We start from the raw sequence: 21,592 nt of genomic DNA on the forward strand, positions 1-21,592 counted from the left end.
TACAAGAGGATGGTGCAACCTACCACTGACTGCTGCAACGGCTCTACTTTTCTGTTGGGTAACACAAAGTACCAGATTAATCCCTGTGGAGGCTGCTAGGCAGTCGAAATTCCAAGATAATGCAGCACTGGTAACAGGCACCAGAGGAGTTACACAGTAGTAAAGCAGCAGAGAGCAAAAAAAAAATAATTCACAATTTATCATTTAGGTCAGTTAACGTTTCCTGATTACCATCCCCACCTTAAACACGCACACACAGAGCGAGAGTGAGAGAATCTGTGAAGCCAAGTGATGCATATGCAGAAGTTTCCTAATCTGAAACTAATGCGATTCACATGAACAACGTCTTCAGACAACACAAGTAAAACACATTAGTTCATAATATTGTTTATTATGTAATGAGACAATTACATTTAATTAAAGACTAAGCACAACCTATGGACCTTCCTGAAGATTACATATTATCTTAGCTACTGTAAAAATGTATATGTGATTTAAAATTAAAATAGCAAACAATAATATTTATTATGCAACAAGACTATTGCAGTTAATTAATCACTTCAGATCATCATACACATCATACACACTCTACAGGCACTAGCAGAATGAAAGCATTACTATGCAGTGTACAAAATATATTTTTGGACTAAAATATATCCAATCTGGAGCTGGTTGCTGATTTTTAAATCATCAAGATCATCATCAAGACTAGACATAATTTGCATCCATTAGAAAAGTAGTCAGAACCCGAGCATAATCAGATACAGAGGTCTCACTCCCTACCTTCAGTTCAAGGACTTAGAAAACCAGAGTGGATAAAAAGTAATGTATATACACAGTTGCCATTAAAAAAAAGAAAAGAAAATAGTGACTATATAATTTTATTATACACCTTTAACATCAACACTGGTCATTTTATTTGGTAAATCTGTTTACAAACAGAAGACTACATGTAAAAACATATTCCAAATAAATAGCCTTCTAACAGCTTTAATATCCTAAACGACAATATGTAATTACATCCTGTTTTTTCTCGGTTTTAAAACCCAGTTGTGGTATAACAGCTTTGTGGATTATTAATGTTACGTTTGTTTCAATTTTTTTGTTTGTTTCCTTCAATATTTCCTTTTAAACTCGCACCTGCTCCACAACCCCCCCACACACACTCTTTTAACAAATATTCTTTGTATGTTCTCCACCCTTGACAGAATAACAGTCCATTCCCAGAAGCACTGAGTGTCTTTGTGTTATCAGATTTGTTTGCACCTTTGCACTGTGTTGTCAGCGAGTTGCCTTGGAGTTTGTGTAACTTTGTAGTGGCTACTGCTTGTAGATGTGGGATGGTGCTCTTTCTGCCATACTCTATTGACATAGGAGGGTGCCAAACCCACTGTGCCCTGAGCTCCAGATGTTTAGCATTAATATTGTCCTTTGGTGGAATTTGTTTTGTAATTCATCAAATTACAAGCATTAGGTAAACATGTGGGCTTGATTTTAAAAATGCCACTTGGATGATGCAAGACATTTCGTCTTTTGATGCATATCTTCTTAACATGCTCATAACTGTGAAGGCACCAGTCAACATACAGTATTGTGACTTTGGAGATGTTAAAGAATTGGCACAAAAACATGAGCAGTGCAAATCTTTTATTCTCCCTGAACTGACTGTGCTTTTTTCAGTAAAAAATGTTTTCCAAATAAACATGGACTACCCTAAAACAAAGACTACTCTTGATCATACATTACTCAATAGTATGACTGAGGTTGTAAGAGACAATACTACATAAACATATAAAACCTTTCCAAATTTTTTTTCTTTTTGGCTAATTGTTTAATAATCTTCATGACAGACAAAAAACCCCACACATGACACCTCAAACATTAGTTGAAAGTCTGCCTTCCCTGAGTTGGTGATAGATGTTCCTCGGACTGTGCTCCTTCCTTCCTCCTCAATTGCACTCTTTATATTCAACAGAATTGCATAAAACGTCCTCTTAAAATCCTTCCTCATGAAAGCATAAATAAACGGGTTCATAAAACTGTTTGCAGTGGCTAGAATCTGAGCTATTGTTTGTCCAGTGGGAACAAGACTGTGAGATTTAGTGTCAAGTTCCATGAAAATGTCATGATCCTAAACTGTTTTTTGATATTTGCCATCTGGTTGGTCTTCAGCTTGCGGATAATGACAGCATAACAGGTGACGATGACCAGGAATGGGATCACAAATCCAAAAATGAATCAGCACACTACAATGGCAATATGGTCTTGATTTTTAACATCTGTGTATCTGTAGTAACATTTTAATTGAGGTCATGTGATCTTCCTTGCTGTTCCAGTAAATGGCTGATGGTGTGCTACGCAGTGCTGAGACAATCCAAGCCAGCATTGCTATCACAGAGGCCTTTTTTACAGTGCGCTGGTTCTGCGCCCACACAGGAAACATACCGACCACACGACAGTACATGGTGATGATGATGAAGAGAAATCTCCTGTTAAACATGTTAATGAACATGATGAAGGACTGGAGCTTCCACAAGAACAACCCAAATACCACACTGGCTGTTGCAAATATCACACACACTGCATACCTGCATGATGCTGAAGGCATTTTTGGGTTTGTGGTAGTGCCATCATAGAAATCACTGTACTTGTTATCTTGTGCTGTTGCAGTGGGGCTCATGGTGCCTCTTGGTTCTGTTCAGCAAATAGAAAGCAGAAAAATGTTGTTCTGCTGACTTACAGCAAAAATGTCTGGCAGTGACTTCCTTCACTTCCCTCTAGATGTGGTTTGATAATGACCTATAAAATGTACAAAAATGCAAGATAACAAAAATCATTAAAATTGAGGATTAATCCTAAATTAAATATTTGTGATGATGCTGAATAGTGAATGTTTGTAGTGACACCTGTGTGTCCAGCATTTAGATATTTAAAGGCATCTTAAACTTGTCTTAAAATGGGCAGAGATCTGTGATAAAAAGGCTTTTTGGTTTGTATATTTATTTATTTTTATGAAACAGCATTATTTGAGTGTCTTGCTCGGGCCGGTAGCCAGCCAGGACTCTCACACAAATCACACCAGTCTCAGCTTCCTTCCACTTCCTCACTCACAGGCACCAGTTTATTGATTCTTAAACACACCTGCTTTTCATTGGCTCCCACTTATTTAATCCCCACTGACGTCTGAGTCCAGTGCTTCCCACTGATGGTCCCTACAAGCCACATAGAGACTGCTCAAATCAGCTGTACTTCTAAAGTGAATTTTCTTTTATTCTGTTAAAAACTGCATGTAGTTAAAATTATTTTGTTGTTACAAACAAGCCTAAAACAGTACTAGCGAAACGTCTAGTTCTATATTCTATTGTAAAACAAATATAAAATAAATAATTATAAAACATTTTTATCTTCTACTGTCTAGGTATTCAGTTCAGTCAGTATGTAGCTATTTCATGAGTTTGTGTATATAATGTGTTTGTTTAGACAGGGCATCTTCCCTTCACTTTGACTAGTCAAGATATACTTTGACAGGGTGAGTTTCAATCCAGTTAAGGGGACAGAACCATAGATGGAAGACTTTCTTTTTTCTTCTGTCCGTATCTAATTTTCAGTGCCTCCTCATCTTTATCTCCATTTTCTCCATATTATCTCCTTACTAGGTGTTACATGCAGTGTTCACACAGTTTGCTATACTGTCTTACAGCAACCCAGTCACTGTTAACAGCCATCTTCTGTTTGTGGTACTCAGACAGTATTTCATAATAGTATTTAATTCATGTCCTACTTAAAGACAATGTCTTTACATTTTGGAATGTTTTGGTACTTTGTACAACACATGTAAAACTGAAAATATCTGAACCAAATGAACGGAATCAAATTCATGTGAAGAAACAAAATGAGTGGGAGGTACATAGTACCTTCATACTACAACACCTCAACACCTCGACAGCCCTGGAACCTACGCTAGAGTTCTGATTGTGGACTTCAGCTCGGTGTTCAACACTGTAGTGCCTGAGTTGCTGCAGGTTAAACTATCCAAGCTGTTGGTGCCAGATTCCATCTGCAGGTGGATCCTGGATTTCCTGACCGACAGGAAACAGCAGGTGCGACTAGGGAAGCACACATCAGATCCTCAGACCCTAAGCACAGGAGCACCACAAGGTTGTATGCTTTCACCTCTCCATTTTAATCTGTATACCAATGACTGTGTTTCCAATGTACCAGCTGTGAAAATCTTGAAGTTTGCAGACAACACCACCCTGGTCAGTCTTATAACCAATGGAGAGGAGTCTGCATTCAGAAAGGAAGTGGTTTTGTCGTTCCGCAGCAACCATTTGCTGCTGAACACAGAAAAGACGGTGGAGATGGTGATCGACTTTAGACGTCACCCCCCCATCCTACCTGTCCTCATCATTAATGTCCCTGTGGTTTCCACTGTGGAGTCCCTCAAATTCCTGGGCACTACCATTTCCAGGGATCTGAAGTGGGAGGAGAACATAATCTCCATCACTAAGAAAGCACAGCAAAGAATGTACTTTCTAAGACAGTTAAAGAAATTCAACTTGCCTCAGAGTCTGATGATCCAGTTCTACATAGCGATAATCGAGTCCGTCCTTAAAACATCTATAACCATCTGGTTTGGTTTGTCCACCTCACAGGAACGAGCCAATATCCAGTACATAATCAGGAAGGCAGAGAAGATCATCGGATGTAGCCTGCCACCACTCCAGGACATTTATACCAGCAGGTTGATGAAACGTGCCAGCAAAATAATTGCTGACTCTTCTCATCCTGGACATCAACTTTTCCAGCCACTGCCCTCTGCTGGAAGACTCAGGGCTATCAGAGCCAGCACTACTAGACATGCTAACAGCTTTTTCCCCAGAGCTGTAGCACTCTTCAACGACAGTGGACATTTTGCACTTTAAAACTGAACTTACAAACTTTGTATGTGGTATGCATCCTGTGGTATGCTTATTTTGCACAACTGCACAATATGTTAGTATTCAATGTTCATACTACTCTATTATTTTTCTAATATATATGTTAATATACATATCTCACATGTATAGATATCCTTAGTTCTTGTAACTCTAAGTTTTATTTTTATTGTTTACCTATTCCTTTTTCTATATTCTGCTTTATTTAATATTTTGTCTTTCTTTCTGTTATAGTTAAATTGTGTTGTGGTATATGTGCTGTCCAATTGGTTTTAGTAGGTTACATCATACATGTGTGCACTGACCAATACAAATTCCTTGTATGTGTATACACATACTTGGCCAAATAAAGTGCTTCTGATTCTGATTCTGATGGTATTAAACTGTGCAGGCATAACATTGGTTGGGAGTTCCTGTGTAATACAAAAGGAGTATCTCACATATGCAAAATATATGCAAAATACACATGAAATATACAATAATGCAATTTCTTAAATATACATTTCTTAAATGCAACTGTCTGTTTGACACTTTGATGTAGAATTCGTGGTTTTAATGTCTGTAATGGAAAACCTTTTCGTGTTAGTAAAGCTTTATGTCATTGAGTTCCTTGCTGAGCTGAATATAGTTTTGGATGGAAAGAAGGTGTTGCAAACCACATAGTCACACTCCCCCTCCACCTACCACTGTCTGCTGCAGTGCCTCCACTGTTCTGTTGGGTAATTGGCACTAGAGGAGTCACACAGTGCTAGAGCTAAAAGAGAGAGATAAAAATGATTCACATCTTATCAGTTAGATCAACTAACGTCTCCAGCCACCACCATACTCCCCTTAACAACACACACACACACACACACACACACACACACACACACACACACACACACACACACACAAAGCTATATGATGCATTTGCAGAAGGTTTTTATTGTAAATCTAATGCATGCTAAACAAAATCCAGCAATGAATGTCTTCAGACAACAAAAGTAAAACACTAAAATGTATTATGTAACAAGACCATTACAGTTCATTAATCATGACATATACACAATCTAGAGGAACTGCAGAATGAAAGCATGACTATGCAGAGTACAAAATATATTTACAGTGTGCCTGAGCATCAGAACTTGCATTTTTTGGACTAAAATATTTCCAATCCGGAGCTGGATTAAATGATCTGATTCTGTCTTAGTTCTTGATCAAGATTATTATCAAGACTAGTCTTCATTTGTATCCATAAGAAAAGGTCAGAACTCTAGACCATAATCAGAGACAGGTCTAACTCCTTACCTTCAGTTCAAGTACTTAGAAACCCAGAGTGTATTTACCACATACATTTTTTTTTTTATTCAACTGGAATATTACCTACTTAAAGAGTAGTTAGTTCTGGAACTGCATTTATGTGAGTCTAAGCTCTGGCATACATAGAGCTGGAGCGTGACAGGTAGCGGCTCAATTTGATATAACAATTCCTTTAGACATCTAAAGTCAATCTAGTGTAGTTAAGCTTATTGTAAACAACTCATATCGTATCTGCTTTTTTGTGTGCCTATAAAGACCAGTCATCCAAACCAGTGTATCTTCCTAAATGGGTTATCACATAACAGTACTGCATTGGATGTGCTGAATTACTTCTAAATGAGGTGAGTCTTGACAAGTGTGATAAAAATGTTAAAATTAAAAGTAACTGATTGGATAAATATATAACAAATACAATCCAAATAAATTGTCCATCTAAAAAGACCAGTTAGATTGAAAATCCTTTCATTACCTTATTGTGGTATAAATGTATCTTTAAATATATGCATGCTTTAACTGACTACTTAAGTTACTTTTAAACAACTGTTAAAACAAAAGCAAAAATGAATGACAGACCCTGCTGGAAGCTGCAAGAATATATGGATTCCCATCTCTTTTTCACCAAGACTCATGATGGTGTTCTGTTCTTCCAACATGACATTCATGCAATCACTTCCAAGCTCCCTGTGGAAATTTAAATCACCCTCATGAGGAGTCTCTCACTTCCAGCAAAAGGATGACTGGGACTGTAGTCTACATTTCATTTCCTTCAGAAAAAATATATTTTCAATTATTTATGCAGTGTAATTCTGTGTTATCCTGTGAGACAACCTGACTCTATATAGACAACACAATTATTTATAAGCACATAGTCCCTAACTATTTACAATGTAATTGTTAAAACAGCATGTATGTCCTTTTCCTGTCTTTGTGTCATTATGACATATTGCTCACAGTGTCTGTGCTTATGTTACATTGTTAAAATAACCTGCTCAACATTTTTATAATCAGTTTTTTTTTAAGCCTAAGTTATTAATTGAATGGAAGTTATCACATCAAACTTACATGTAATCAAGTTTCAAGTTTGGTTTATTTGTCACATACATAGTCGTACACGATATAACCTGCAGTGAAATGGTTTTAGAGTGCTCTGTCCAAACTAAGAAAAAAAAAAGAGGGTGCATAGGGAAACATATATCTATATATATGTACAAAATATGTTAACAATGTATGTACAATATATGTATATATATACACAATATACAATGTATATATGGATATGTGTATGTACACAATGTACAGTTCCATCTTACAAATTTACAGATTTAGAGTCGCATAGTGGTGGTGATCCCCACAGTTAATAAGTTTCCCTGATTCAGGGCCTAAATGGCCTGTGGGAAGAAGCTCCTCTTCAGTCTCTCTCTATTGGTCTTCAGGGAGCAAAAGCACTTCCCTGACCTCAACAGAGAGAAGAGCCTACTGTTGGGATGGGTGGGATCCTTTACAATCCTCCTGGCCTTGGTCTGGCACCGCTTGTCTGCAGATCAGGAAGTTCTGTATGTGTGATGCGCTCTGCTGAACGCAACACCCTTTGGAGTGCTTGCCTGTCCTGCTTGGTGCTGTTCCCAAACCAGACTGTGATGTTCCCCATGAGGATGCTCTCGATAGTGCAGGTGTAGAAGTTTCGCAGTACCTTGGAGGGCAGTCTGAAGTCTCTTAGGCGTCTGAGGTGGTAAAGACACTGACGAGCCTTCTTTGCCAGGGAGTTGGTGTGGCGGGACCAGGACAGGTCTTGCGAGATGTGAATTCCAAGGTACCTGAAACTATCTACTCTCCCCATCGTGGTTCCATTGATCCTCACAGCTTGGTAGTGCCACTCCTGCTTCTTGCTGCAGTCCACAAGCAGCTCCTTTGTCTTGCTGACGTTTAGGAGGAGATTATTTTCCTGGCACCAGTTTTCCACGTGTTTAATCTCCTCCAGGTAGGCCCTCTCATCGTTGTCCGAGATCAGGCCCATGACGACGGTATCGTCAGCAAACTTGACAGTGATGTTGGAGCTGGAAGTGGCTGTACAGTCGTAGGTGTACAGTGAGTAGAGCAGGGGGCTTAGAACACAACCCTGAGGAGCTCTAGTGCTGAGGGTGAGGGTGGATGAGACGCAGTTGCCCACCCGTACTGATTGTGGTCTGTCTGTTAGGAAGTTGGAGATCCAGTCGCACAGGGATATATGCAGTCCTAGATCCCCCAACTTAGTAGTGAGTAGGGAAGGGATGATAGTATTAAATGCTGAACTGTAGTCGACAAAAAGCATTTTAACATAATTTCCCCTCCCTTTGTGAAGGTGGGTCAGTGTGGTGTGAAGCAGATGTGCAATTGCGTCATCGGTGGAGCGGTTGTGGCGATATGCAAACTGCATTGGGTCCATGGAGGCTGGCAGTGAAGGTGATGAAGTCTCTGACTAGCTTTTCAAAGCACTTCATCACGACTGATGTGAAGGCAACAGGGCGATAGTCATTGCGGCCGGAAGGTCGAGGTTTCTTTGGGACGGGGACGATGGTGAATCTCTTGAAGCTGGATGGGACGGTACCGAGCGTTACGTAGAGATTAAACATGTCGGTGAATACTGGGGCTAGCTGGTCTGCGCAGTCTTTGAGGACTCTCCCACAGATACCATCTGGTCGCACCGCCTTCCTGGTATTCACCCTTATAAACACTCTTCTCACGTCACTCTCCATGATGATGAGGGAGCGCTGTTCTATGGTGGGCTCTGTGCATGCGCCGTTGGCTGCGCCTATAGAATATTGTTAGCGTAAGCGCTGTTAGCATTAACACTGCTAGATGTTGCCTCAAAGTGAGAGAAGAATGTGTTTAGCTCATTCCCCAGAGACTCATCCACACTCTTCAGTCCGGAGGGTGGGCTCTTGTAGTCCGTAGTCCCTGCCACAGGGATCTAGAGCCACTCTGCTGGAACTGTGACTCTAGTTTCCTCCCGTAGCGCCGCTTTGCCTCCCTCACCGCCCTGCGCACTCCGTATGCCGCAGACTTGTACTCGACCATGTTCCTGCTGATGATCCCCGCATTGTAGGCAGCAGTGTGAGAGTTCAGAGCCTCGCGCATGGTTTTGTCCAACCAGGGTTTCTGGTTGGAAAACTTCTTGATGGTGGCTCTTTGAATCGTGTCGTCCACCAGTTTCCCAATAAACCCCACTACTGCCTCCGTAAACTTGCTGACATCATCAGTGCTGCACTGGAACATGTCCCACTCTGCATCATGCAGACCATCCTACAGAGCGGCCATCGATTGGTCTGTCCATCGCGCGATCTCCCTCTGAACCGGAGCATCCCGTTTCAGCCGTTGTTTATATTTTGGTAGGAGGAAGATGGCAGCGTGGTCCGACTTGCCAAACGGTGGATGAGCTAGTGCCTTGTAGCTGTCCTTGTACGGTGTGTAGCAGTGGTCAGGTGTCCTATTTCCCCTGGTGGGGAAGGTTACATGCTGGTAAAGGTTGGGCACTGCACGCTTGAGGTTAGCATTGTTAAAATCCCCCACCATGATAAGTGCAGCATACTGGTGTTGTGCCTGAAACTGTGGGAGCCTCATAAAGTTCACACAGTGCAGTGTCCATTTTGGCCTGAGGTGGAATGTTCACGGTGTTGATGATGACCGAAGTGAACTCCCGAGGAAGGTAGAAAGGACGAAACTTGAGGGCGAGCAGCTCCACTTTGGGTGAGTAGGAGCGGGCGAGAGTAACAACATTGGCATTGTTGCACCAGCTGTTGTTTACCATCACACATACTCCACCATCTCATGACTTTCCCGAATCTGCTGTCCTGTCCATGCTGTGAACCGAGAAGAACTTGGCCAGTGGGATGGCGTGGTTCGGTACCGTTGGGTTCAGCCACGACTCGGTGAAGCAGAGGAGATTGCAGTCCCGAATGTCCCTCTGGAACTTTATGCTGTCCCGGAGGTCATCGAGCTTGTTGTCCAGAGACTGGACATTGGCAAGCAGAATGCTAGGTAAGGGAGCTCGGTGTGCCCGAGCCCTCAGCCTGTTCCTGACGCCGGCTCACTTCCCTCGAGGCCTTTTCCTCACGTTGCATCCTTTGTTTTTCCTCAGGATCTCCGTCGGCCATCTTGGGTCCGGGGTTAGAGATGGCTTGAGTGCTATGTAGATTAAGAGAATAAGAGCATCTCTGCTGTATGAGATACGCGTCGTGGTGTAGAGAGAAGGGCTGCGGAGAAATCAAGTTCAAAGTTCAAAGAGTTCAAAGAGGTTTTTATTGTCATTTCAGCTATATACAAGTACACAACAAAAACGAGACAATGTTCCTCCAGGACCATCGTGCAACACAAAAACAACAGTGCAACAGACAGCATGCTACACAAGTGCAAACAGTCCAATATAGTGCAAAATGTCATTAAATAAACATTAAATAAACAATAATAAATACAGGACAGGACAAATACAAAATGAGTAGACAGTGCAATTATTTAGTACAGTACACAGTACTGGGCATATGTAAAGCGAGTTGTGCATAGCAATCAGTGACATGCTACCCTGAACATAGCAGTCACCGGTAGCAGCCATAACAGTTCAGAGTACAGTGCTGGTTTAGTACAGTACTCTAGCAGCAAGTAGGATAATGTGCAAGACTGCAACAGGAGTGCATAGTTTATTTGTGCGAGGTTTGACTTCAGCACTAGTCCGATGCAAAACAATGTGTGAGTGTGTGTATAAATATGTATGTATGTATGTACGTATGTATGTTTGTGTGTGTGTGTGTTTGTGTGTGTGTGTGTGTGTGTGTGTGTGACTGTCTATAAGCATGTATAAAAGTGCCCATTTTGGAATCTGAATTGGAATTGGAGTTAGCCAGAGTTCAGGAGTCCAATTGCTTTTCGGAAGAAGCTGTTGCATAGTCTGGAGGTGCGGGACTGGATGCTGCGATAACTTCTTCCAGATGGCAAAAGGGTGAACAGTTCATGTGAGGGGTGTGTGGGGTCTTTCACAATGTTGGTGGCTTTCCGGATGCAGCGTGTTATGTAGATGTTCGTGATGGAGGGAAGAGAGACCCCAATGATCTTCTCAGCTGTTCTCACTATTCTTTGGAGGGTCTTGCGGTCAAAGGCGGTGCAGTTCCCAGACCAGGTAACGATGCAGCTGCTCAGTATGCTCTCTACAGTACCTCTGTAGAAGGTAGTGAGGATGGGTGATGGGAGATGGACTTCCTTCAGCTTCCGAAGGAAGTAAAGACGTTGCTGGTCTCTCTTGGTGATGGAATGGGTGTTCAGGGTCCAGGTGAGGTTCTCCGCTATGTGAACACCAAGGAACTTGATGTTCTCGACAATCTCCACTGAGGAGCCGTTGATGGCAAGCGGGGAGTGATCTTGCCTTGCTCTCCTGAAGTCAACAACCATTTCTTTTGTCTTGTCAACATTCAGATACAGGTTGTTGACCTTACACCAGTTCTCACCAGTTCTCGCACCTCCTCTCTGTATGCTGACCCGTTGTATTTGTTGATGAGACCCACCACGGTCGTGTCATCAGCAAACTTGATGATGTGATTCAAACTGTGCATCGCTGCACAGTCATGAGTCAGCAGTGTGAACAGCAGAGGGCTGAGTACGCTACCGTGGGGAGCACCAGTACTCAGTGTGGTGGTCTTGGAAGTACTGCTCCCAATCTGGACTGACTGAGGTCTACCAGTCAAGAAATCCAGGATCCAGTTGCAGAGGGAGGTGTTCAAGCCCAGTAAGCTCAACTTTCCAATCAGATGCTGAGGAACAATGGTGTTGAATGCTGAACTGAAGTCTATGAACAGCATTCTTACATAGGTGCCCTTTTTATCCAGATGTGTGAGTGCCAGATGAAGTGTGGTAGAGATGGCATCATGTGTAGAGCGGTTGGGGTGGTACGTGAACTGCAGGGGGTCCAGAGAAGGGGGAAGCTGGGTCTTGATGTGTCTCATGACGAGTCTCTCGAAGCACTTCATGATGATGGATGTGAGTGCGATGGGACGGTAGTCATTGAGACACGACATCGTGGGCTTCTTAGGCACGGGGACGATGGTGGTGGTCTTGAAGCATGTTGGGACCATGGCGCAGCTTAGAGAGATATTGAAGATGTCTGTCAGGACATCTGCAAGCTGGTCAGCACATTCTCTGAGCACATGACCCGGGATGTTGTCTGGTCCAGCAGCTTTCCGTGGGTTAACTCCATGCAGAGTACGCCTCACATCAGCCGCCATCAGGCACAGCACCTGGTCATTTTGTGGAGGGATGGACTTTTCTGCTGCAACGTTGTTCTGCGCTTCAAACTGTGCATAGAAGTCATTCAGCGTATCTGGGAGGATGGCATCACTGCCCAAGGAAGTGGTGTTTTCCTGTAGTTAGTAATGGCCTGAATGCCCTCCCACATGCGCCGTGTGTCACCAGCGTCTTTGAAGTGTCCATGGATCCTCTGTGCGTGTGCACACTTTGCTTCCCTGATTGCACGTGACAGTTTGGCTCTTGTTTTCCTGAGAGCCTCTCTGTCACCTGTTCTGAAGGCTGAGTCACGGGTCCTCAGTAGCATACGCACCTCAGCAGTCATCCATGGCTTCTGTTTGGGGCGTGTGGTGATCGTCTTGGAGACAGTAACATCATCAATACACTTGCTGTCACTGATGCTGTGTACTCTTCCAGGTTAACAGTGCCACCGTCAGTAGCAGCCTCCTTGAACGTGATCCAAGTCATGTGCTCAAAACAGTCCTGAAGAGCAGAGATGGCTCCTGCTGGCCAGGTTCTCACCTGCTTCAGAAGCGGTTTTGAGCATCTGACGATCGGTCTATATGCAGGAATCAACATTACAGACATATGTTCAGAGTATCCGAGGTGGGGGCGGGGCTCCGCCCGGTACACGCCGGAAATGTTTGTGTAAACGAGATCCAGCGTGTTCGCTCCTCTCGTTGCAAAGTTCACATGTTGATGGAATTTAGGCAGTACTGACTTGAGATTTGTGTGGTTGAAGTCTCCAGCGCCAATAAACAGTCCGTCTGGACGAATGTTCTGCAGTTCACTAATCGCTCCAGGGGTAGTGGGAAGAGCAAAAAGAGTGAAAAAAGTGCCAGGTGTGGACAGAGCAGTCGTGACGGCATCCGACCTCACCGGCGCCATCTTAATCCAAATTAAAATTTAATCAATAAATAATTTTTTTGACCACTACATGGTCAAAAGTATGTGCACATCCCTACTAATGACTGAGATCAGGTATCAACTCCCACAGGTATGACGGGCAGGTGTCTCAATGGTGGAAGGTGTTACATAGTGGACACTGAGATTCATCATAACCCTCTTATGGCCTTTCTAAAGTCAGAGTCATGAAGCTGCTAGTAATTCTTTAATGAGTACATTCATACACCTCTAATCAAAACACATTACTGTTTTTATAGTAGTTTCCTGCGCGTTTCTTGTATTCTGCATTCTTAAATTGGTAAATTGTTGCACTTTTACTAATATAAGAAGCAACAAGCTTGTGTTTAACTCTACATTTCAAGCAAGCAATAGTGAATAGTGACAGTACAGTGGGAGACAACACATGAAACATGGATGACATAAGAGGAAAAAAGGGCAAAGGTCACAACAAGCAAATACATTCAGGGAGAGATCAAGGACACCAAATCAGCCAAAGAAACACTGTCCAGCTAGAGAATCCGACTGTAGAAAGTGGCAGCAACATGAAGAACAGTGTGGGAAAGTTTTGTAGCTCACACACTTCACACTGCAGGAGGATGGGAAGGTTGTGAAAAAATCAGGAGATTCATAGAAATGAAGAGGCATAGGGCACTTTAGATAGGTGTCATGAAAAATTAGGATTTTGCAAATACACCACATCTGGTTTATCGCAAAAGTGAAACATCAGTGTTCACTTCTGTCAAAAACTGCAATGACTTCTTTGAAAACATCGTTGGGTCTCTCCAGCATGACTTCATTTTCCTAAACAATTAATACGCAGTTCCTCTATGTATAAGTCTTGTCTAATTACAATGATTAACTGAAGTATGTGAATTGTGTGGGATTGTTTACACTTGATACTAGAATAATGTTCTCTCCCATCAATTGCCAGAAGTAGTAATTCATCACAAGTAGTAGATTTGATTGGGTGTATTCAGTTTAGTGTCTGCTTCCCTTCCCCAATACTGCTGCTGTGTTTGGGCTGATCTCTCTTCTCTTCCCCAGCACCGCTGCTGTGTTTGGGCTGATCTCTCTTCTCTTCCCCAATACTGCTGCTGCGTTTGGGCTGATCTCTCTTCTCTTCCCCAACACCGCTGCTGTGTTTGGGCTGATCTCTCTTTATATAACCAAATGTGATGCTGCACCTTCTCACACAGTCAGAGCTTGGTAAAGTGAATGACTGCACAGACTAATAACATTATTTTTATACAGAGTGTTGAGCCCAGTGTTACACTTGTGTATTAACACAGTCCTGTGCACAGTCCCAAGGCCTCACACTGCAAGATGCTCAGGAGATCACTAGTGTTTTCTTATTTTCACCATTAGTGTAATGCTTTTATACTTCAAAATGTAATAAAGTACAAAATGTAATAGAAACATAAAATGTAAATATAGGTGTAATCATAATTTTCCTTTATTAATGCCTGCAAAATGACTGATATTACACATCATATACTGTATGTGTCGGTGTTGTACATAATTCATGCTACTTATGGGTACATATGTAATACAGAATATACGAGCCTTTATCTCTGCCTGCTGGTGCTAATGCAGTTAACAAGCTTTCTTGAAAAAAAGAATGTTTCATATAAAGGCCTGACACTGTAAAAACAATTAGTTGTTTATATCTACTTTTATAATATTATTAATCTATTTGATTTCATTTTGAGGGCAAGTACAGCCATGCAGTTTATCTCTACTGTGTGGTCCCTGCTGACCTCTAGTGGTTAACTAGTATAGATTTTAAAGAGCAGGACTGATGTGTAACATAAACCTTTTTTAACTATTTTATTTATCAGGAAGAACTAATTATGCAGAGTCTCAAGAAGTAGGGCCTATTCAGAGAAACAGATACCTAAAAAGGTCTATTTGGTAAATGGACTTGATAACATGGACCAGTTTATAAAGTGGTTGTACCTAAAGGGAGCTGTGACTGTATATTCTTTATAAGTTCCATTGATGTTTTCACAGACTGAACATAAATGAATAATGCACATACACAAAAACAAATACACAATAAGGTATTTCCTTACACTGAGTTTTCTGTTTTAATAGTAATACTGTTGTAATATCATACCGCTGACATAAATGCTGGCAATAAATGTTTCTTCTTCTCAGCAATTTTCTGCCAAAGCCTGTGGCGTCTTGTTGTGATAAAGATAAAATATCTAAAAGTTCTTTATAAGTTAAAGATTAATCAGACAGAGAGTTAACACCAAATCTAAAAACTCTCAAAATTCTTAACATATCAACAAATTGACTAGGACAAAGTATATATTACTATGGATTATATATTACAAATTATAGATTAATATATATATCACAAATGGTTGGTTGATGGTTTGCAAACAAAAAAATTGAGATTGACATGTTTCCATTTTTTATTTCTTGTCACACATTGTTTACATTTGGCTTTCTTAACGTTCCCATAACAACTGATGAGTATCAACAAGATGGACAGACTCAGACACCTGATATGTACCAGCCAGTGAATAATAATTAGTCAGTGTGCCTGGCAGTATGATTGTCTGAGAAACAGTGTGTGTTACTGAAAACGACAGTACCGGAACTGTCACGGTACGGCTCCTCGTGCGTGTGTGCGTGTGTGTGTATGTGTTTGTTCGTATGGCCACGCCCTCCCCGTGTTTCACACCCGCTCCTCATTTTGTGTCATTATCGTGAGTGTATATAAATCTCTTTTTTAGTAATGGATGTTGTCGGTGATTAATCTTGCGTTAGCCTGTGTGCTACCATGGCTGTTGTTCGTGTCAGTAAACGTCACTTTGTCACACTCGGCTCGTTCCTGCGTCCTGCCTAGCCTCCGACGTCACAGGAACTATACATTTATCAAAATCTTCTTAACTTTCCAATAACTGATAAGGGTCACAACAAGATTGATAGACTTGGACAAATGCTAAATATTCATGAGTGCATACTAATTATTCCATGTGTTATATTATTAGCACTGGTTGGTTAATAAAATCAAAATAAGACTGTGGCAAAATGAAATAACGGAAGAATGGCTGAAAACTGAAATAGATCATCCTGGCAGTGTGATTGTGTCAGAGCCAGTGTGTGTTGATTAAAAAACTTTCTTCAACTTTCAGTGACTAACTACTGGGAAACTATACATGAATCTTTTTTTGTTTGTTTGTTTGTTTTATAACTTGAGTGTTTTGATTTGTTTTTTTCCAGAAATTTAGTACTTCCCATTTATTGCACAAGATCCCTGCAGATAAAACATTAGAGTCCTTTAGGGATTAGCAGTTCTTAGTGGATATTATTGGATTCCTTTTGGTCTGCTGTGACAGTCTAATGGTATGTGTTGTTGGTAGTAGTTCTTGTTCAGTAATGTATTTGATTCTGTTGGTTTTTGATGATATTTTATAGTAACCTTGTGGTATTGTGCTCTAGTTGTGCGTTTAGTGGTATTTAATGAAACTAATTAACCTTTAGGGGAGTAATTGTTCATACTGGTCTTACTGGTTTTTAATGTTATTTATTCATTATTCCATTATATAAGTTTCATGTTGCTTTTTCAAACTCTAGCCTGCCACATATTACAATAGTAAAGCCTATAAGAGCAAACAATGATAGAATGTATAAAATATGTCTAAATTGTTCCAATTCCAGTAAACAGTAACACACCAGTATTTTATAGGCCATACAGAGTTTAATGCAATACTTGAGCTTTGGTTGTACAATAAATTGTAATTTGCAGAAAAATATGAACTGTAGAAATGTTTCATGTCCCCGAACTGACTGTGCTTTTTAAGTAAATAAATACAGATGTTTTCCATATAAAACAAGACTACTCTAGACAAAGATAACATGAGTGAGTTCTTCAAGAGGCAAAATTGCATTAGCAAATAGAAATATTTACACATTGTTTTTTACCTAATTGTTTGATATTCTTCATGACAGAGAAAAACATACACAAGACACATATAAAGCTGTTTGCAGTGGATAGAGCGGCAGAAATTTTTTGTCCAGTGGGAACAAGACTGTGATATTTAGTGTCAAGTTCCATGAAAGCAACAGTGTGAAATGCAAACCAGCAGATAAAAAAGCCAACAAGCTGCACTGTCATGATCCTAAATGGCTTTTTGGACTTTACCATCTGGTTGGTCTTCAGCTTTTGGATGATGACAGCATAACAGGTGACGATGACCAGGAACGGGATCACAAATCCAAAAATGAATTGGCACACTACAATGGCAATATGGTCTTGATTTTTAACATCTGTGTATCTGTAGTAACATGTTTTTATTGAAGTCATGTGATCTTCCTTGATGTTCCGGTAAATGGCTGATGGTGTGCTAAGCAGTGCTGAGACAATCCAAGCCAGCATGACTATCACAGAGACCTTTTTTACAGTGCGCTGGTTCTGCGCCCACACGGGAAACCTAACAACCACACAGCGGTCCACGCTGATGATGATGAGGAGGAAGATGCTGCTGAACATGTTAACGAACATAATGAAGGACTGGAGCTTGCACAAGAAGAGCCCAAAGACCCAGTCACCTTTAACCAAGTAGACAACATGAAATGGCAGGAAGGCACAGAACAGGAAGTCAGACACGGCCAGGCTGAGGTACCAGGTTGTGTTGACCGAGATCTTCATCCTAAATCCAGAGATCCAAATCACCAGACCATTTCCAGTGACACCCAGCACAAAGATGATCACATTGGCTGTTGCTAAGATCACACACATCGCATCTCTGCATGATGGTGAAGACAATGTTGGGGTATCTGTTGTGTTGGGGTAGTCTTAGTAATAATAGTCAGTTTGTGTCACTTCGATAGAATTCATGACGTCTCTTGATTCTGTACAGCAAACAGAAACAGAAAATGTAGTTATTCTGATTTACAACAAAAACCTCTTTTAATGACTTCATTTCCTAGATGAGTTTTGATAATGAGCTGTAAACTATAAAGATTAAGATAACAAAAAGAGCAAGACCCCTGTGAGGATTAATCCTAAATTAAATAGGATTAATGCTGCTCCTGAATAGTGAATGTTTAAAGTGGCACGTGTGTCCATCATTCAGTATCTTAAACTTGTGTTTAAAAACTCCAGGTAGTTCTTGCACTGAATTTTTGTGCTGTTAAAATAAAGCCTAAGAATAGCACTAGTCAAAATGATAGTTCTCAGAAGGACTCACTTCTCTATAAGGATAAAACTAATATAAAATAAAAAATTATAAAAATTATAACTCTTCTACTGTTTAGATATTCGATTCAGTTGATATGTAGATAAGTAAATGAGCTCTTAGAGTTTATATGTTTCATATACACAGGATAACCATTTTTTCATTAAATTAAGCCCGAAGGCTCAAAAGTGAGGTTTGGTGTCCCAGCCTCACTCCCTTCCAAGCTCACTTTAAACCAGTTGCACCTCTTTAAGCACTATGCCACTAATAATCACAACCCGTAAGAGCCATGATGGCCTTCCCAGCAACTAAGGCCATACTCAGCCCCACTGCCATCATTAATGCATGCTCAGTGCCATGCTCAGACCCATCCTGGCCTCCACAATGACTAGAGCCAGCACCGTTAATACCTGCTCCATGCCACCAGTTCCATCTGGATCTACCACTTTACACAATGACATGACAACCTCAGCCACTCCAACTTTAGGGTGCATTACCCCAATCCAGACTGAGCTCTCCTCCTCCACAACTACTGACTAGCCCTTTCAGCTACTTATGATAACTCCTTTACAGTTTCTATAAATGTATGGCTTCAAAGGCTGAACTGTACAAGCAGTGATGTGGCAGACATCTACACATCCTTTGACACCTGTCTCTACTGGTCTTATAAGCACCTGCAATCATGCATTCGCTCACCTCAGCCACCAAGTCTGTGTACTTCAGCATTTTCCTTTTCAAAACCTTCATCCACTGCATCTTCAAATGGAACTGAATAATAAACTATCCATTTACTTTCAGAATACAACACCATGTCTGGCCTCAGCGTACTTAACGCAGAACACTGTGGGACCTGTACTTTTTTACATACATCTACAAATAATTTCCAGATTGCTTGTGTACGCTTCACCACATCATCCCTCTCACACAAACTTATTCCCTTTATTACTTATACCACTTGGCAACATGATCAAGTCTGGGCACTTACTATCAAATAAATACTCCTATACACTACGCAGTTGATTGTGTCTCCATGTATAGGAACCCTGTGACAAGCTAACCTTACACACTGTTAAAATATGCTTCAGTGTGCCAACTTGCACATCATTTACACTTAATGTCTTTGCCTCCCCACTGTCCCAGGTTTTGGAGAGTTGGGAGGATGTTGCAAGTTGCTCCAAGCAAAAAGTTGATGCAACTCGCATCCACATCCCACAGCTCTTGCCAGGTGATTTTCCTTTTCTCCACTTTCCCAGTGAAGCCATTGGCATTGCTTTCCTTGCGATGCTGCTGCTGTGTGCCTTGCATCCAATTTCTGCTCACAAATAAAACTAGCCATCATTTGCCTTCTTGCATTCTTTGCTTTCCAGGTATCTTCTGACCTAAGGCCTGATTTTCCACATAGCACTCGTCCAATGACATCACTTAACACATTTAAATTCCTCAACTAAGCTTGTCAGAGGTAGCTCCAGCACTTTTCTTCCATATCATGCCACAATACATAAACAACGTGGCACACTTCCTTATAGAATAATTTGGAGTCCTCTCCAGCCTCCCCTTCACTTTCATTATGTCTGGATATGATTTGACAGAATGCATTTCAGCTCAGTTAAGGTGACCGAACCAGACATTCAAGACTGACACTTTCTCGTTTTTTCATCTTTGCTTCCAAAAAAGCAGTAAACTTCTAGGCTAGTATTTCAATATTTAATTCATGTCCTACCTAAAGACAAGATCGGTACATTTTGAAATGGTTTGATACTCACAAGACGCATGTAAAACTGAAAATATCTGAATTAAACAAATGGAATCTTCATCTGTGAAGGAATAAAACAAGTAGGAGGTACTTAGTATTAAACTGTGCAGGCATAACATTGGTTGGGTAGTCCAATGAGAGTAATGGCGTCTCACAAAGATATGCACAAAATTCAATAAACATACAATAATTTAATTTCTTTTCTGTATCCTGTATATTCTAGAAGGTGACCAAAGCATGTATGCACAGATCTGAACGATGACTGTCTTACCTTTTGATGTCTATTTATCACTTCAATGTAGAATCTGAGGTTTTAATGTCTGTAATAGAAAAAGCCTTTCCTGTCAATAAAATGCCATGTCAGTGAGTTTCTTGCTGACCTGAACGCTACTTTTAGAATACAAGAGGATGGTGCAACCTACCACTGACTGCTGCAACGGCTCTACTTTTCTGTTGGGTAACACACAGTACCAGATTAATCCCTGTGGAGGCTGCTAGGCAGTCGAAATTCCAAGATAATCCAGCACTGGTAACAGGCACCAGAGGAGTTACAAAGTAGTAAAGCAGCAGAGAGGAAAAAAAATAATTTCACAATTTATCACTTAGATCAGCTAACGTTTCCGACTACCATCCCCACCTTAAACACGCACACACAGAGCGAGAGTGAGAGAATGTGTGAAGCCAAGTGATGCATATGCAGAAGGTTCCTAATCTGAAACTAATGCAATTCACATGAACAACGTCTTCAGACAACACAAGTAAAACACATTAGTTCATAATATTGTTTATTATGTAATGAGACAATTTAATTAAAGACTAAGCACAACCTATGGACCTTCCTGAAGATTACATATTATCTTAGCTACTGTAAAAATGTATATGTGAATTAAAATTAAAATACCAATGTTCATTTCTTTAAAAATGATGGCTTCAGGTACATTGACAGAAAAACCAATGTTGCTCTGAATATTGCAGAAAGTTGCAGAGTGACGTCAGTCTTGGACATTGCCGCTATCAAACATCATTATGACTGACTTAGACTGTGCATTTTCCAGTGCTGGTTCTTCACATTCCGAATATATTTAATTTGATGAAGATGAATTTGTTGCATCTTCCTCCTCATCATCATCAGTGTGGACTGCTGCGTGGTCGTTATGTTTCCTGTGTGGGCACAGAACCAGCACACTATAAAAAAGGCATTTTCAGGTTTGTGGATGTGACATCATAGAAAATCACTG

General features: G+C 40.9%; 1 protein-coding gene across 1 annotated transcript; it reads right to left on the reverse strand.

Moving 5' to 3' along the window:
• Window positions 1–1,320: 1,320 nt before the first annotated feature.
• LOC118241305 (C3a anaphylatoxin chemotactic receptor-like) lies at window positions 1,321–18,162 on the reverse strand. The gene is made up of 3 exons (XM_035525953.1): window positions 17,462–18,162; window positions 1,874–2,102; window positions 1,321–1,362 (listed from the first exon to the last, which is right to left on the reverse strand). The coding sequence occupies exons 1-3, from the start codon at window positions 18,160–18,162 to the stop codon at window positions 1,321–1,323; spliced, it is 972 nt and encodes a 323-aa protein (XP_035381846.1).
• Window positions 18,163–21,592: the final 3,430 nt, after the last annotated feature.

The sequence above is a fragment of the Electrophorus electricus genome, chromosome 5 (genome assembly GCF_013358815.1).
Source record: "Electrophorus electricus isolate fEleEle1 chromosome 5, fEleEle1.pri, whole genome shotgun sequence".
NCBI classification, from domain to species: domain Eukaryota; kingdom Metazoa; phylum Chordata; class Actinopteri; order Gymnotiformes; family Gymnotidae; genus Electrophorus; species Electrophorus electricus.